Source organism: Mastacembelus armatus, chromosome 6 (assembly GCF_900324485.2).
Source record: "Mastacembelus armatus chromosome 6, fMasArm1.2, whole genome shotgun sequence".
Lineage (NCBI taxonomy): Eukaryota > Metazoa > Chordata > Actinopteri > Synbranchiformes > Mastacembelidae > Mastacembelus > Mastacembelus armatus.
The window spans coordinates 720,592-732,831 of record NC_046638.1 but is presented as its reverse complement, the minus strand read 5'-3'; the positions used below and the strand labels follow the sequence as shown (position 1 = coordinate 732,831).

The window sequence follows — 12,240 nt, the reverse complement described above, 5'->3', positions numbered from 1 at the left end:
GAAACCGGGCGATGCAGCGCAGATTACGTCTGCGCGTATTTTGCGTAGAGAATACCAACGACAGCGTACAGTAGCCCCGCCCACTAACCGGGCGTAGCGTCAGGCCAAATACTACTACTTCCGGTTGTTTTTGTTTTCAGTCAGGTCGTCCCGGACTTTAACGGGGACTCCGTCTGACAAACCGGGTTTTAACCTGTGACAGGGCCCGCCCCCTCCGCCGCCTGCGGCCCAGTTTGGAGCCGGTGTTGTGGCGAAAAGTGACTCCCTGCCGGAAAAAGGTTACGGGCCGCGGGAGCGCGCACAGCCTGTTAAAGCTGACGGGAGTGCGCACAGCTGCTGTAATGGCAAACAGACCCTGCTCGACCCCCCTGGTTCTGTGTCTTTGTAAAAACTGCACTTTGAGGAAATAACGCGGTTTTTAGTCCGGACTGAGGAGACTAGATCCAACATCTGGCTGAGACAGATGTGGAGCTGTTTGTGCTGTAGCTTTTGACTTAGTTATGAATCAAACAATGAGTGGAATATTATTAATAAGGATGAAATCATTTCATCATGTTGGCTATAAGGGAAGACTGTGTTTTACTGGTTATACTGGGAGTTTACAGGGACTTTAACTGGTGGATCATTGACAGGCCTTAAAGTCTGATCCACAGGATGAAAGAAACCCAGTCTGGGCCAGAAAACCAACTTAAGGGAACGACCTATGAAGAACACTGAGCCAATCATCAAGCAGCAGCCGTGCGGAGTGGGCGTGGCCTTTTAAATTCTGAGCAGCAAGTGCTCAGGTGTTGGCCGAGTCCGCTGAAGCAGCGCGACCACAGTCCGAACCGGCTTCTCTGCCTCGGTGGCACAAACACGGTGGTTCGGTGCCGGATAAAGTGCGAACAGAGCATTGAAGGTGGTAGCTAAACCACATCCGGAGTCTGGGCTTCTCAAGACTGCAGAACTTGGCCTCCAGCAAACACTGGGTCCACCAGGACTCTGCTTGTCTCAGTCTGAGGGCCTACAGGGAGAGCAGTTTGCTTTCTAACCATCTAACCTCTGGACCATTGTCAGGCCTCCAGAGACGCTCATAAGGGAAGTCCTGTAGAGTCGACAGTCTTTAGATCTGTCTGGTTACTAACATCTGGACTAGTCTTCCAGGTTTCCATATGCAGCCCAAATCAGGATTGTGATGGTCCTGGGTGTCATGGTTCTGTCTGTCCAGGATTAGTCTGAGACTGGCTTGATTATTGTGATAAATTGGAACAGTTTAACTGCTCATTGATCTTCGATAATCACCTGTTTGTTGTATTAACTGTGGAAATTGTGTAAACAAGCACCAACGCTGGTGAAGCCTCCCTGTCCTGGTGCTCACACACTGATCCTGGTCCGAGCGCTTCCTGCAGGGTTCAGGTTGAAGGGTCCGGTCCTGCAGGGGGTGTTTGCTCCCAGCTGAGTGGACAGCTGGAGCTTCAAAGGAATGTTAGTCTGAGTGTGTCTGGACGTCCCAGCATGCCTTGGACTGAGCCAGGTGGAGCGTGAGGCCGGTCCGTCTGCTGTGTGGAGGTGTAGTGAGGGCCAAGGATGAAGTAGCACAAAATGGAAATACTCAAAGTAGAAATACGTTACACCTGTACTGAAGTACAGTACTTGAGCGGCAGCTTTATGGACGAACCAGTTCAGTTTAGTTCTCAATTATTTTTCCAAAGATGAACTTGTCCACACTCTGCCAATGTTGGACTAAAACTATAAAATAATTTTAAAAACGGTTGCAGCAGCTTTAAAGTTCTACCAGCTGGATCCTGCAGTGGGTCGCTGTAGTTCTGGGAGCTGGTTAGCGGTGGCTAGGCTAACAGGACCCCACCCAGTAAAACACATGGAGCAGCTTCCTGCTGTGTGATACTCACCAGTGAGGGTCACTGGAGGTACGACTGCCAACGAGCGGCACCATCTGCCTCACAGCTCCAGCCAAATGTCCGGCGGGCTGCAGGAGGAAGCTCTGGCCCGGCTTTATTTACACCTCCAGTCTGACGCTCTGCAGGTTCAGCTCATGCACACTTTATTTCTCTCTTCTGGTTTTTCTTTGCAAGTGTCCGTCCATCAGTCAAAGCTGTTGGAGTCGACACAAATACCATCCGGCGACTGTTGTTCCTCAGACTCCTGTTACAGGGACGTGAGTCAGAAAATCTTCAGACGACGTGTTTGGATATTTGATGCTTTAATCTTACAATTCACATGAATGAAACGGAGCTGATGTCAGTCCACTGATCTTCACTCAGGTTGTTGTTGTGTGTAGCTGCAGTCTGGCAGGTGGTGCCAGTGTCACACGTTTCATGGCACCTGTGCAGCAGCAGGTGGCGCTCCAAGCAAAGCAAAGACACCTGTGTGCAGAGCTGTGCATGAACCAGGGGGTGTTTCATACTGTAGTACCTTGCTGTAGTACCTTGTGTATTACTGTGCAGTACATCATGTTTTCATCACCCTGTTCTGTGTTTGAATCTTTATTTTGTTTCTTTCCACCTGCAGAAACTTGGATTCAAACTTGTGCAGTGAAAACATCTATATCTACTTTAGAGCTAAACAGCCTGAAAATAAAAAAACAGACGTGTTTTTAAGCTTTAAGAAAATGAAGAAGTATTTTGAGCTGAGTTACACTTTTGGTTTTAGTCAGGCTGTTATTTCCTTTGCTTTATGCTGTTTATTTAACAGGGACAGAATCTGAACTATGTGTCTCGGTTCCCTCTGTGGTGCAGACCACCAGGGACAACGTCAGTGGAGAATTGAAACTGATTCTCTCTGTGAACCACAAGCTTCATGTCGACGTGGAGGCTGCCTGACGACGCCCAGCAAACAAAAACAACAACGCAGGTGTGTAGAGTTTAGGACAGACAGAGGTCAGGATCACTAGAGTAGAGTCGTTGTGTGTGAATTTCTCTAGTGTTTTTAATTTTCCCAGGAATAGATTTACATCCACGCTCAGACGTGTTTTACAGGGAAATAATAAAAGGATTATCAGTCAATTAATCCATTAATCTGCTGAGGATTAACGTGGACATGAATTATTTTCAGTTGTGGCTGCTTTAGAAAGTGAAAAGGACAAATAAAGACAAATGATGAGGTTTTTCCAGTAACTTTGGGAATAAACTTGTTTGTTTGTGGAAAAAGCAGCAGGACAAGATGTGAAACCTCCTCCTGTTGTGAAAAATATGGGCCTGGGTGTTTAATGAGAACGAACACACACTGAGGCTTCAGTTTCTGGCAGGGTGTTAAACAGTGGGAACAGGGAGACAGAGCTGACTGGTTTAGTCCCAGTGGCTGCACTGTGGGGCTCACTGGGGACAGTGGTGTACTTTGAGGGACAGCACATTAGAGAGCCCAGCTGTTGGAGCTGGTGGAGGGTGGAGGAGCTGCGTGGCAGGAGGGTTGAGTGGCATCACAACCAGACATCTGCCAGTCCCAGGGGTCAGACGGCCCACGGCTGGGCCGCTCGCTGCCTCGCTAACATGCTCGACACTGTCTGACAGCAGTTACCTGGGTGTAAACACACGGCTGGAGGCAGGAGGCTTACAGGATGTGCAGGTGGTTCTGGTGGTGGGGGTTGGGGGCAACATGGAGCCATTTGGGTGAAGATGGAGAATTTCTGGGAGGTGATGTTTGTTGCTGCATGACATGTTGAGACACTGTTTCTCCTGAAATAAAACACTACGGGTCAGTGTTACACCAGGGGGCGCTGCTTGGTTCAAGTGGTTTTTAGTGCAGTTTGTGCCCCCCAGGACTCTCTGCTACCTACAGCCCTTCTGTTGTTATTCCAGCTCCTCTACCCTGTGTTGGCAAAGTCCGCTCCATCAATGAGCCCCCCCTGCCACCTGGCCAAGGTCAGAAGAAGCCAGTAGTGGTTTCCAACAGCAGCCATGGAGGAGTCTCTGCAGCTCAAAGTGGGAACCAGTGGCTGCCAGAGCCAAGAGGCGGCGTTCTTTAGCACAGAGAGAGTGGGACAAAGAAAGACCAACAACCAGGGTTAACATGGCTTTGGCTTTTTCACATGGAGAGAGTTCAAAGCAGCCAAAGGACTCACAGTGGATCCACATGGGGCCTTCTTCCTTCTGGATGTGTTAGCATCTAAAGCTAACCTGTTGGATTGGTAGCATTAGCCACCTAGCATGGTCCTGATTGGACCTTTGGACTGAATGGATCTGATGTGGATTTGGGAAGAACTGGAGCTTTGGGTAACGTTAGTGTTTTGGGTCACATTAGCAGGAACCAGAGCGTCTACTGGCCTGATACATTTACTCCTCAGTCAGCTAACGCTAGCTTTGGACTGGGCACTTTGTCCCAACCAGGCATCTGTAGTTCACGTCGTAGCTTCAGGAAACAGGACGGGATGGGCGATGGCCTCCAGGAAGGAGGGGCTTATGGCGGGAGTTAGTTTGTGTCATCAGACCCTCTAGAGACATGAGGGGGAGCAGCTTTAAAGTCAGAGATACAAAGTTAAAGCATCTGTTTGTACGTTTCTCAGATTTGCTCAGTTTGCAGGAGCAGCAGAGTCAGTTTGTGATGACTGAAGCTGAGACCTTCATTCTGCTGGGAGATGAGTGTGTTTATAATCTGAGAGTGTATAATCTGGCGTCTGTCACGGTGAATAGATATTATTTCTGCATATTTCATTGCAGACAGTGGAGTTTAGTGAACGCAGCCTGTGAGGGTCCTGCACAGCTGAGGTTTGTTTAAGTTGATCAATACTTCCTGTTTCTTCCAATCACTGGCAGTGTTACCTATGAATTATTCACCACACCCACACACACACACACACACACACACACAAAGATTTTCTTTTTCCCCATGTTAATCAATATTTTATGGTGCAGACGAGCTGACCGGCTGCTTCAGCCCTGGTGGGACTTTCCTGCCATTGAGAATAAAAGCATCTCTGTTTTTGTGTGTGTGTGTGTGTGTGTGTGTGTGGTGATTACGTGTGTGTTTTAAACATCCACAGAAATCTAACATGCAAAAGTTTAGATTTTTAAAAACATTCATTTTTCATTTCTTTTGTTTTGCTTGTTGATTTAGGCTGAAAATCGTCTGTGTGAAGTGATTCAGCTCAGGCTGGTTCGTTATAAGACAAAAGCTTCAGCTGCAGCTGCATAAACTGTCCACACATTTAATAATCATAGAAATAATAATGGAAAAATACTGCAGTAGATATAAGAGTATCAGCAGTAAAACTATAATTAAAGCACATAAAAGACCCTTGGAAATGGAAATGCTCTAAGAATTGGATGTGAAATTAAACCTTTAGATTTTATATTTGGACATTTTTCAATCTTTCAGATAAAAAGAGAAAATTTTCTAAAACCAGTTGAAAAATGTTTTTTCTGACAAAATTGTCTTTTTCCTTGACACATGCACTTTATGATCTTATCACTATTAAAAGCAAAATGTGCAAAGAAGCCAATAATTAAAGTAGTCAGGTGATCAGAGCACGAATACACACAAAGTAAAAATACTACCTTAAAGTAAGAGTACTGCAGGCCATATTTTGGCTGAAAAACTGAAACAATTAGGGCTGTGCCTGGGAATTAATTTTATTACTGATTATTTTAATCAGTAAATAGAAATAAAAATATCTAAACCATGTTTCTATTAGTCTGTCTCCCTATTTATCATGAAATGTTCATATTAATGTAGTAACAGGTTTATTTTTATATGCAGTATTTGTGTTTTACTTGATTATCACCCATCGTCTGCTTCGACTGCATCCTCCACCTCTGAGGTCTGCATTACTGTCAGAAACCAGTTAGTAGATACTGGTTATACTGGATAAATGGGGGCTGTGCTGCCCTTCGGGTGAAGGATCTAGACACGTTTTCCACCTCTGGATGAAAAGGCTGAAACAGTTAAAATGTGTCTTGGAACGAATGTTTGCAAACGTCCAAAAACTTGAGTTTGAGACGAACATGAAGTCGTCAGGTTGACGTGCGGTGAAAGAACCGAGCCGTGAGGAGTGACGGTTCCTGCTGAGCGAGATCTAAAAATCTGCTGCTTTCTTTACCTGATGTTCAGGATGTGGGCTGCAGGTCTGCGGAGTTGAGCATCACCTGCTCAGTGATTTTAATCCTGTGGTTGTTCAGTGAGAACTCCAGCCACGATGAGCTGCTGTTTTTCTGTGAACCGCCTGCTCCTCCTGTCGTTTAAGCTGCTACAGTGAATTTTGATTTTTGTGTGAAAATGGAGGAAGTTGGAAATGTTTCTGCTAATCTGAGATATAGAAAAAATTAACCAGCTAATCTGAAAACTCATCGAGCTGCTGTGATATCATGGTTGGATTTATTCAGTGTCTCATTAAAGCAGCAGAACTGACAGTGACCAGCTGCTGTTTGCAGTGAACCCATGGGTGCACAGACAACCTGGGTCCCTGTTTCCCTGTGACACTGAAGGAAACTTAAAAACAGCAGGATTCTCAGTGAAGTTCTGCAGCCTCTGTTTACTAACTGGATTTATAAAGGTTTATTGTGCAGGGACACCAGAGATGATGAGATCCTCAGGTTCACACTGAACCACATTAACATGTCTCATGTCTGTGTTCAGATTTCAGAGTTAGGACTCTGAGAACTGGGGCTAGTTTTGAGTAGACTGTCTCACAGGCCAGATCCTCAGTTCACCAGGTGAGAATGAACTGACGAGCACAGATTTAATCTCTGCTTCCCCGTCAGCTTCATCCAATTTTGAGAGAACTGAATTCAGTATATAACATATAATATAATATAATATCTAGAGATGATTTTTTTTCTGGAATAACTTCCTGTTCCTCCTCTTCACCTTTGTCTGGAAGAGTTTTCTAATGTAATTCACCTGAAGGTGTTTCCATAGAAGAACGGCAGGTCATCAGTTCAGTATTAATAAAACTAGCTTTTAATGATACTTCATGTTCTGTGCAGAAATGCACTACAAAGATTAAATCTCATCAACATAGAAAACCGCAGTCTAAAAGTGAATATTTGTGTTTCTAAATCAAAGCCTGAGGCCTGCGTGCGGCCTTTTGTCTCTGTTTCATAGTTTTCTTTGAAATCCCGACGTTCCAGAGGACAATCCCACCAACTGTTCGGTGCCGATAAATAAACGTGTGGAGCGTTTCCTCTGCTCTACACGTTCGTCGTGCCTTTCTTCAGTTCGTGCAGGTCCAGCTGGCTCTGGCTGCGGAGCTTGCAGTCTCTGGCCATGGCCTCGGCCCGCTGCAGCATCGTCTGGTGTAATCCGTTTAAATGTGTCGCGGAGGCCAAGTGTGAGCTGGGGCTGCCGTGCAGGGGCCCCAAGGGGCCGTAGCTGGAGTATCCGGGGAGGAAGGGGGAGGTGTAGTAGAGGTGCCGGGACAGGGCGGTGCTGTGGGGGAACGGGGTCCGGGGCGCGGATGTCGGGTGGGCCGGGGCCTGCTGCGGCCCCACCCCTGGAGAGTCATTACATCCTTTACTTTTGTCCGTGGAGGTAGCGATCTCAGCCAGGGACCACAGTTTGGGTTTAGGGGGCGGGTTTGGCCCCTGGATGGTGCCACAGGAGTCTCTGTGCTCCTTAGACAGTGGGCTCAACGTGCGCTCTAGGTCTGAAACTCTGAGCGTGCCCGGTGCGGTGTTTTGTAGTTCGGCCCCCGTGGAGGTGGGGCCCAGAATGTGAGGCAGCCTCCTGTCCCCCAAGTCTTTAAAGTCCGGATCTGTGAAGCCTCGGTCGGGGTCGGTGCCACTGTCCTCTCTGTATGTCGTCCCACAGGAGTCTGCCAGCGAGAGGGGCCGGCCGGCTGCTGGTCGGGGGGGGGGGCACAAACATGCTGGTTATTTATCAGGTTTTAACAACACAATAAAACTGAGGAGCACCAGAGCTGCAATAACCAATCAGAAACCACGAATCACATTTTATAAAACAAACCAGAAGAATCAGTAGTTTCCCGCTTCAACAGCAGAAATCTGAAGCCAGACACAGAACTCAGGTGGTCCTGACCCCAGATCAGCACAGTGTTACAGTACAGTCCAACAGGACCCTCGTTTATCAAAGAAACATGTGAAACAAACTGCAGCACTAACAGAATCAGATTTTCTCTGGGTACTTTTACTCTCTGGTACTTTCTCGCGGTGCAGTACTGGTACCCACGTGAAGGATCGGAGTTCGTCCTGTGCTGCTGCGACTTCACACCAATCAGGTTTCTGGCCTCAGTGTGTTCAGGAGCTCACTTTGTGTTAAAACACTGTTTCATGTTGATCTGCTGAATAATTGGTTTATTTTCTGCTGATCGATCGACTAATCGCTGCCTGTAGAGGAGTTTGGTTTTTTACGTCGGACTGACTCTGATGTTTGATGATTGTGTGGAAAAGTGTGTTCTGAGAGCGGTTCGCCCTCGTCACTCACCGGCCTCGCTCTTCGTCTCCGGCTCGTCGTTGTTCGTCTTCGTCGTCTCCTCGTCCTCGTCGTTTCGCTCCAGGTCAATGTTGTCCTCCTCCTCCTCGTCCTCGCTCCGGTTCCTGGGGGTCCAGGTCATCTTGTTCTCCTTCTTCAGCCTCCGGCGGGCGTTGGCGAACCAGGTGGACACCTGAGTCAGGGTCATCTTGGTGATGATGGCCAGCATGATCTTCTCCCCCTTGGTGGGGTACGGGTTCTTACGGTGCTCGTTCAGCCAGGCCTTCAGCGTGGCCGTGGCGTCCCGCGTGGCGTTTTTCCTGTAGGTGGGGTCTCCGTACGGATAGGGCCCCAGGGCCCCGAACGGGTGGTAGTCCAAGGAGCCGGAGATGCCTGAGGATGGGTCGAAGCTGGGACTCTGAAACACGACCAAGAATAAAAGAGTCAGCAGTGTTTCCGTGTGAGGTTCTCTCTGCACGGCCTCAGGTCTGTTTTCAGCCTCTGAGCTGAAGCCGTTTTCCTGGCAGCTCTCCTCTGACGAGCAGATTGCTAATCTGAACACGGTTAAATAAAGGCTGAATTAAGAAAACACACAAACAAAATTTAATTTGCACACAGCACAGTGCAGCCAAAACGAGGCCATTTGAATCCCAAACAAATCCACAGTCAAAGCTCCTTTAAATCCCATTTTTCTAACACTTCAACATCTGCCTCATGTTTTTACACAAACAGGGTCAGCTGGTCCAGAGATTCAGGATCAGATTCTGCAGTCGACTCTTTTTTCATTAAATATCATTTTTCAATAAATATTTTCATTTCTCTCCAAAATAAAATTGCATCAATTTTAGTGAATCTTCCTCCATAAATTACATTTATTCCCAGACACATTATCAAAAAATCACAGATTAAAGATGAAGGAACAACAAAAAATCCAGAATCATTTTTCTGACAAATGATTTTGTGGAAAAAATTAAAAACTGCTTTTTGAAAAGATTTTCTTTATATTAACGTTCCGCAAAATCCATTATTATTTATCATCATCATTATTATTTATTATCATTATTATTTATCATCATCATTATTATTTATTATCATTATTATTTATCATTATAATTAATTGTCATTATTAATTATTATCATGATTAATAATTACCAATATTCTAACACTGAATTTTATTTGAAGACAAAATGACCAACACATTTTGTGGTGAAAACTATGAAGTGATTTCTTTTCTAAACTTTTCTGTTCTAAAACCTTCCAGGTAAAACCTGTTCAGGTCCCGCGGTGACTGGGACTTGAGACCGGACTCTACGCGCCTTTTCACACTCAACTTCTAAACGGTGTTTGGCGCCGGTGACACTTCCTTCTTCACTAACTGCAAACCAGTACCCACCAGGACCCGAGACTTCAGCTCGGTCTCGGTGCGGACACTCACCACGAACGAGTTGAGGGTGGCGGCGGCCCGGGGCTCTCCGCCGTACGGAAGGTGCGAGTTGAATCCGGGAGAGGTCCCTGATCCCGAGTACGGAGCGAAGGCGGAGCCCGAAGAGGAGCGGCCGAGCTCCTCCGTCCTCGGTCCTAGGATGACCCCGGAGCTGAAAGACGGGCAGGAGTGCAGAGCCAGAGACACGGACGGCTGGAAGAGGAAACCCTGAGGATAAGCCATGACGGCGCGCACCGAGCCGGACTATTACGCACGGGCGAACTCACATCGGAGCGCGGCAGCGCGCGTTTCCCCGAGACAGCAGGAGGAGGAAGAGGAGGCTTAAAAACGGAGCAGCATCCCGGAGCATCGCAGGTGGCTGCTGGGTTCAGTGTGTGTGTCTCTGCTGCAAGTTTTCCGCTCCCGCCGCTGCTGAAGCCGCCGACGGAGGGAGGGAGGGAGGGAGGGAGGACTGTCAGCTCCACCTCCCACAAACACAACCCTCTGCGTCCGCGCCTCGCGCTCTACTCCACTGACTTGCAGCTTCAGGCGGTTTGACAGCGCTGAAGGCCAACAGGAGGAGGAGGAGGAGGAGGAGGAGGAGGAGGCTGCTCCTGACTGGATGACATGCAGACACGCTGCTCAGTCCGGTGGAGCCTCCAGCTTTAGTCTGTGCTCAGTCACTGATCCATAAATATGTATCAATAAGTTCGGATTGATGCCATCGCCTAGTAAAACTGCAGCAGAGCCCAGAACAACAACAGACTGTGGGTCTAGGGCTGATCCAGTTCAGGATGAATCAGCTCCGTTACTGCAGCTGTCCCTAATAAAACGACCACTGAGGGTTGTAGGTTATATCGTCCTGCACAGACTGAAACAGACTCTGGTCCTTGTGCACCTGTTTTTATTTATTTACGTCTTGTGGTTTAAGGTTTCTGTTTAAGGTCTCTGTCTCTGTAGCTGCTTTGTGTCTTGTGGTTTCTCTGTGTGTGTGTGTGTGTGTGTGTGTGTGTGTGTGTTACTTGTCTTTCTCTGCCTTGTTGTGAGTTTGTGTGTTGTTGTGATGTTTGACCTTGTTTTGCATCAGCCTTGAGCTCAGGTTGCTTCTCTTCATGTTGTGTCTCTTCTTGGTCATTTGTCATTTAGTTTTCTTCGCACTTTGTGTTATTTGTGTGTGTGTGTGCGTGTGTGTGTGTGTGTGTGTGCTCTGTTTTCCTTGTGTTTGTCTCTGAGGTTGTTTTGCATGTCCTCAGACCTGATTCTGGTTTTGCATCCCTTTGCACTTGTTTTGCATCTCTTCTATTTCTTCTGTCTCTGTATTTGTCTGATTGACTTTCCAACAAATGTTAACAGTCGTTTAATGCAGACGCTCCAGTCCAGGGGCCCCTCGTCCTTTAGGCCCCGGGGCCTGCGTTTGTTTGCAGGTGAAGGTGTCGTCTTTGTAACAATGATCTGTGACCAACAAAAAAATATTGAGTTTAACATGAAAGCAAGAGAAGAAGTTTTCTTTTCTTTGACTCAGCTGTTTTGAAAGTGACTGTGAGCAGATGATTCAGGTGTGAGTGGCCGTAGTGAAGCTGTAGTGTCAGGTGTCCTGCGGTGTGTTTCCGTGGCCCCTCTCAGGTCAGGTCAGTGTGTGTTCAAGCCCACAGCCTGGCTCTAATCTGATTAGCGAGTCCTATAATTAGCAGAAAGGCGACTGATCGAAGACCTTCCTCTCAGCAGAAGAGAGATCAGTCCTCGTGCTGCGTCTGCTCTGCAGGAACACAGTCTGGGTCTGGTTGTTTCAGGGTCTCCACATTTCCAGGTAGGAGCAGCGTCATGGGCTCATTGATTAAATGCAGAGGATCCTAAATTACTGATTGTCCTGTTCCAGTTAGTGTTTTCATGGGTTGGTCAGTTTGAGTAGATAAAAACCAGAATCACCACAGTGTCTTAGGACAGAGGGCTGATGCTGTAATATTCATAGACTTTACTACTGTTATTCTTTTTGAGAAGAATCATGCTCTGAGTTTCAAACTACAGCTCCCATAATGCACTGGGATGGAAACAGAAGTATAATATTTCCACAGCTTGTTTCTACAACATGAGCCCTGTTTTCTTCTATTTTAGTTTCCACTAGTCAAAGTGTCTGATTAAAGCTGCAGAACTGACAGTGACCAGCTGCTGTTTGAGGTGAACCCATGGGTGCACAGACAACTGTCCCTGGATCCCTCTGACACTGAAGGAAACCTAAAAACAGCAGGATTCTGAATGAAGTTCTGCAGCCTCTGTTTCCTCTGTGGAACGTGATGTGTGATGCTTCCATGATGTTTGTGCGACGGCTGCATCTCTGACAAACTAACTTCCTGTTTACCGCACCTGCTCCTCACCCAGCAGCTGTGACTCAAAACGTCTCGTGTTCAGACTGAAGTTTAATTTGGTACAATTCAGATTTCATTTAACGTCTATCCTT

The 12,240-nt window shown here is 47.1% G+C and overlaps 1 protein-coding gene across 2 annotated transcripts; it reads right to left on the bottom strand.

Annotated features, from left to right (window-relative positions):
- Positions 1-7,074: 7,074 nt before the first annotated feature.
- irx5b (iroquois homeobox 5b) lies at positions 7,075-10,222 on the bottom strand. 2 transcript variants are annotated; one of them, XM_026310913.1, is made up of 3 exons: positions 9,798-10,222; positions 8,374-8,779; positions 7,075-7,771 (listed from the first exon to the last, which is right to left on the bottom strand). In XM_026310913.1, the coding sequence occupies exons 1-3, from the start codon at positions 10,026-10,028 to the stop codon at positions 7,122-7,124; spliced, it is 1,287 nt and encodes a 428-aa protein (XP_026166698.1). In that variant the 5' UTR covers positions 10,029-10,222; the 3' UTR covers positions 7,075-7,121. The 2 variants fall into 2 exon arrangements, with proteins under 2 accessions (XP_026166698.1, XP_026166699.1); XM_026310914.1 differs by having other exon boundaries at positions 7,075-7,768.
- Between the last annotated feature and the right edge of the window lie 2,018 nt (positions 10,223-12,240).